Source organism: Gavialis gangeticus, unplaced genomic scaffold, assembly GCF_001723915.1.
Source record: "Gavialis gangeticus isolate Ggan-Ray unplaced genomic scaffold, GavGan_comp1, whole genome shotgun sequence".
Taxonomy (NCBI): Eukaryota; Metazoa; Chordata; order Crocodylia; family Gavialidae; genus Gavialis; species Gavialis gangeticus.
Window position 1 is genome coordinate 33679197 of NW_017729001.1, and position 5443 is coordinate 33684639.

The 5443-nt window shown below is 62.2% G+C and overlaps 1 protein-coding gene across 1 annotated transcript; it reads right to left on the reverse strand.

The window, feature by feature from the left end:
• Nucleotides 1-260: 260 nt before the first annotated feature.
• Nucleotides 261-2995, reverse strand: CRYBB1 (crystallin beta B1). The gene is made up of 5 exons (XM_019507356.1): nt 2300-2995; nt 1935-2053; nt 1388-1520; nt 1120-1262; nt 261-872 (listed from the first exon to the last, which is right to left on the reverse strand). The coding sequence occupies exons 1-5, from the start codon at nt 2540-2542 to the stop codon at nt 692-694; spliced, it is 819 nt and encodes a 272-aa protein (XP_019362901.1). The 5' UTR covers nt 2543-2995; the 3' UTR covers nt 261-691.
• Nucleotides 2996-5443: the final 2448 nt, after the last annotated feature.

Sequence of the window (5443 nt, forward strand, 5' to 3'; positions counted from 1 at the left end):
ACGAGCCGTCCTGCCCGAGGCGGGGGCATGCGGTCGGAGGGCCCGGCCCCCCCAGCTGTCTGCAGGCCTCGCCGTTCTGCCAGTGCGGCTTTCGGCGCTGTTTATTTTTGCAAGCACAGGAAATCCTGTTGTCGCCTGAAACTGGGGCTGGCGTGCGGCCTCCTGCCTTACACCAGACTCTAGCTCTCGCTCCTGGCTGCTCCCCGCGTCTCCCAGCCTTGCAGGCATCCCCTGTGGGCCGGCTGCGGGCTGGGATGATGCAGCTTCTCGTGCTCCCAGCGCAGGAAGCACGTGGCAGCCGCGTGGCAGCAGGATGTGGGCAAACACCAGGCCCAGCTTTTCCCCCCCCAACCCCACCTGCAGCCAAGCTCCACCAATAGCCCCTGTGCACCTGTGCTATGGCACCCGCCGGACCGGGGAACGACCCCCCAAGACCTGCCCCGAGGGCATCTCCGAACGAGGGGCGAAGGGAGCCCGACCCGGTGCACACCAGACGCAGGGGGCCACGGGGCTCTCGTGACTCTCTTTAATCTGCATCACAATGTAAAGGACATCCAGTGGGGGTGTGCACTGTACAAGGAAAGTGCCGGGGGTGCGGGGAGCGCGCGGGAGCAAGGGGGTGCGCCCCCAGGGGAGCGGGAATGTCAAGGTGCTACATGGCCCGGGGTATGTCAGCTAGCGGCAAGCGTGCTCAGTTGGAGGGGGTCGCGGGGGTGTCGTGGCTGCCCTTCCGGTCCCAGTGCAGGTCCCTGATGCGGCGGATGGACTGGATCTGGGGCTGGAAGGCAGACCACTCGTTCCAGTGCCGGAAGTCCCCGCGCTCGAAGAGGTACTGGTAGCCCCTGTAGCCAGGGTACTGGTACCCGACCCAGCTGCAAGGTAGAGCAGAGAGAGCGCGTTGGAGGTGCGGGGAGGGAATCAGGGCAGCGGGGCTGCAACCAGGAGCCCCGGATCAGCCTGGATGGGCCACGAGACCCGGTGTGGACAGCGGGGGTCTACTGGGAGTCCCCGACTTCTCTTCCCACTGGGGAGCCCGTGCATCTCGCTCCGTCCCCGGGGACCCCCCACGCCGGTCGGGGCAGCGAGGCGAGCCGGGGTCCGCGAGCCGGGGGTGCTTACGTTCCGCTGGACACCTTGACGCTGCCCACGCGGTCGCAGAAGCCGTAGGCCCACAGGCTGGGCACGTCGTCCTCCTGGATCTCCATCTTGTTGCCCTTGAAGTCGGCGGACTCGAACAGGGTGATTTTATGGTCCTCGGCCTCCTGCAGAAGGCAGCAGAGGGGGCAACCCACTCAGCGTGTGGCATGAGGATCCCCGGGCTGTGTCCAGAGCCCCCCGAGCCGCGACGGTCACAGCGCTGCTATCCTCCGTGCCCGGCGGCCCTTACCATCTTGATGGGGCGCATGGACATGAAGCAGTCGCTGCGGTAGCTGCTGGACCAGGTGTCCCAGCGAGGGTACTCGCCCTTCTCCAAGATGAACATCTCCCCGCGCAGATTGGCTTGCTCGAAGGCCACCCAGCTGTGGGGAGGGGAGGCCAGGGTGGGTGGAGGCAGCTGGGGCTGGGGGAGGGATCCCCGGGGGAGCCCCGTTCTGTCACGCCGCCGGGTTATGGCTAGCCGGGGGCAGCTCGGACGCACAGCCTCTGTCCGGCTGCCTTGGCAAGCCTGGGGTCCCCCCGCATCCACAGAGAGCGCTGGAGACAGCTCTGGCTGGAAGATGCAGGGCCGCGGCAGCGAGGGAGCAGCCTGCACAGGCCTCAGGATGGTTTGAGGCTAGGGGCCGAGCACGGCAGCATGGATGGGCCCCTGTGCTCTCCCCGGGGGGCTCTGGCCCGGCCTCCTGCGCTGCACCCCAGCCCGACTGGGGTCCAGCCAGCTCCCCTCCCCTGGGTCCCGCCCGCGAGCCCCACAGCTGGACGCGGGCGCCACTCACGGTCCAGAGTTGATGATAACGCTGCGCACCCGGTCGAACCCGCGCTCGCCCAGGTTCAGGCACTCAGCCGTGAACTCCATCTTCTTGCCCTGGAAGTTCTCTTGCTCGAAGACGACAATCTGCGGGGAGCGCCGGGTCGGCGTCAGCACAGACAAGGCTGGACCCTGCCCTGCCTGCTTCCTTCTTGCCTGCAGTGCTGGAGGTGCCCCACCCAATGCCCCCAGGCTCTGGCTCCTGCCCCTACCTCATGCCCAGCTCCAGGTTTGCACAGGCCGGGCTCCAACCCCGGGACCGCGGGGCAGGATGCCTCCACCCACCCTGGCTGCAGGCTGGTCCATGACCCCCGCGCAGAGAAGCCCCCTTACGCTGAAGCCTTCCAGAGCAGAGTCTTCTCCTTTGCTGTTGGACACGGGGATGGGGTCTGCGACGGGTGCCGGGGCCAGCACCGCTTTGTCCTTGTCATTGACCGCCTGGCTGGGGGCAGCGGGCTTGGTGGTGTCGGACATGGCGGGGGCGGCTCCGGGCTGGCGAGTTGCGGAGCAGAGCAGGTTAGCAGGCCAGGGGCAGTCCCAGAGGTGCCAGGCGCTGTCCCGCTTGGGGCCTGGCATCCTCCTCCCAGTGCCCCCAGATCCCAAACCCCCTCATCCCCAGACATCCCGAGCCCCCCAGTGCTGGTCCTGCCAGGCTAGTGGCCCCCGGAGCTGGATGGGGGAGGTCAGATGTGCTTGGCACGTGCCCATGGGAAGCCTGTGCCCAATGGTGAGCAGCAGCTAAACCAGGGGCAGAGTGGGTGCCCTGGGAGAAGGGATCCCAGAGCTGGCGTTTGCATTTCCACCCCTCCCTGGGGGCTGTCCTGGGTGACAGCAGAGACACCGTGCGTCCTGAGCCCATCCGGGCTGGGGATCCCGGCTTGCCAGCCTCCACCCTGACGCTAGCTTGAGAGCTCCCCAGGCACGCAAGCATCGCTTGGCTACAGGCTCCTTTCCCAGGGGCTACAAACCTCTGTGCCCACATCTGTTACCCCACTAGCCGGGTAGCCTGCAGCTCCTTTCCCCCCTTGCCCCCTTCCATGGGTGGCTGCAGCCTCGTGGCAGCGGTGTCCTCCCTGCCCTGCCAAGCGGGGAGGCTGTGAGTGTGCGGAGGGGCGTGAGTGCATGCGTGCATGCGTCCCTTCCGCTGGCTGAGAGCGTGGGCCTCGCACTCCGGGTGCTCTGGCCCTGTGCTCGGGGAGCTGCCTCTTCTTACCTGGGCAGCTGCTGCGTCGGGTGGAGGGAGCGGGCTTGTGTTTGGGGGTGCCACGCGGGCCCCACTTTATAGCCTGGCAAGGCCAGGCCCCGGGCTGGCGCACAAAGGAAGTGCTAGCTCATCAGTGTCTGCCCCGAAGCTCCCAGTCATCACATCTCCCAATACGGGCAGTGAGCCGGAAGCCTGGCCCAGGGCCCCAGCACAGCTGCTGAGCCCAGCATTTCCATTGTGCGCCCTGGGCACAACAGAAAGGCCTGACAGAGACACTTTGCACCCAGCCCTGGAGGCCTATTGCCCGGAGCGTGGACGCCCGGCCAGGCACACGCCCAGCCCCCCGGCACCAGCACCCCCCAAGGCCTCTCCTGACCCCGCGGCTCGTCCTCTAGGCCCCTCCATGGAGCTGTGCAGGTCCCAGTCCCATATCTCGTCTGCCCGTGACGTGGAGCCGGGGTTAAATCCTGGCACAGCTGTGCAGAAGCTGGCCCACCAGTGAGACGCAAAGGGTTAAGTCTGCTGGGGTGGGTGGATCCCACTCTCCCCATCACTTTCTATTCCCTAGCAGTCAGCTAGCTGGCTGCTAAACCATTACATCTATGCCACCCTAACCAAAAAGCCATGTGGTACCAGGTCAAACCCTCTATCAAAGGCTCAGGACATGGTGTCATTGCTCTTTCCGCAATCCACCTCACCTGTGCTGTCCGCCAGACAAAGCATCAACTCATGCTCCTCATCATTGACTGCATTGCCCTCTTTTAATTGCACATTAATCAAATCCCCTATCAGCTGTTCCAGGATCCTCCCAAGATCCTCCCAGAGGCCTGTGAGACAGACGGGGATTTTCAGTCCAGGCATCAACTTAACTCTTTTCAGACACTTTCCTTCAGGTCTCTGCAGCTTCTCTAGTATTTGTAGATGCGCTGGAAGTCAGTTGGTCCAGAATGCTCCTTGGCCAGCTCTTTTAAAACTCTTAGATGCACTCGTAGGTGGACCTGCTGATTTAAGCATGCCCTGCTGGAGCAGCTGCTGTTTCACTTCATTTGTAGCTATATCTGGAATAGAAAGTAGGAGGCCAGCGTATGATGTGACTACAGCATCACCTCCCCGTCACATATATACGTAAGTATTGATCGAACACTTCTGCTTTTTCTGCATTTTTATTGACAGTTCTACCAGGCCCATCTCATATTGGACTCAATCGATTCCTAATGTCCTTCAAAACATCTTTTTATTGTCTTTACTTTACTGCCCATAGATTTTTCCTTGCGTCCTTTTCCTTCCCTTATCAACTTCATACCTTTCCCAGCTTTCCATTTACATTTGTGGCTAACCACCCCTTCACTTTTTCCATTCTTTTTATAGATATTTCTCTTTTTACAGCTGCTTTTACTTCCCTGCCAAGCCAGCCCTGTCTTTTTTAACCACTGCAGCCTTCTGTCTGAACGGGCAAGGGGGGGGTTGGCAGCAAATCAAATGTTCTCGAGCAGATCCCAATTAGGCTCTGATTTTTCTGTTGACATTTCTGTCTCTCGCCTGGTGCAGCTCATAATTGTTTTCAGCTTTGCTAAATTGGCCTCTTCAAGGGCCTGAGCGCACATGTTCCTGAGCTGGACTTTATCCTGTTTGCACATCCGTGTCATCAGGCCGGGATGGCTTGCACCCCGGCAACCACGGACATCCCCTTCCAAGATCGATTGCCCGTTATCTGTGCAGACGAGGTCTCATCCAGAACACCCCTGAGCTGGATGCGGCCCTGAATGAGGCAGGCAATGGTCACCTCTCCGTGTTAGAAGTGCAGGGGGTTACTTGGGTGCTGGCTTTGTGCATGCATCTGAGCCTGCCTGACATCAGTGCTTGTATGCAGGCCCACAAAACAGCAGGGGCAAATCTGGAAATCTGGCTGTCTGCCTTCCCCAGCGTGCCCCAGCGCAGAGCCAGACTCGTGCTAATCACTCTAATCCCCCCAAACGCCCCCCGTCATCTGTGCCAGACGTGCAGCTGCCAAGCCGGGAGTTGTTGATTCGCAGCCGAGGGCACGGGTGGAAAGGAGCAGAGGTCTGGACACGCGCCGTCCTGGCAGTGCTGCCCCTCCCAGCCCCCCGTGCATGGTCCCACGGGGCTGGGACCTGCCTGCCGGTCTGTGGTCAAAGGGGTGATGGTGGTGGATAAGACAAGTCCAAGGCAGCGGTCACTAGGAAGCTCGTGGCTGCAGCAGGGGGTGTCAGAGCGGTGCCCCCCAAGTGCTCAGCCCGCCCCTGCTCCCTGCA

Coding starts and splice junctions, on each gene's coding strand:
- CRYBB1 (XM_019507356.1), bottom strand. CDS start 2,542: ATGCCAGGCCCCAAGCGGGACAGCGCCTGGCACCTCTGGGACTGCCCC. Junction 2,054..2,299: donor CTGCTCTGGAAGGCTTCAGC/GTAAGGGGGCTT, acceptor CGCTCCCCGCAG/ATTGTCGTCTTCGAGCAAGA. Junction 1,263..1,387: donor CCATGCGCCCCATCAAGATG/GTAAGGGCCGCC, acceptor TGCCTTCTGCAG/GAGGCCGAGGACCATAAAAT.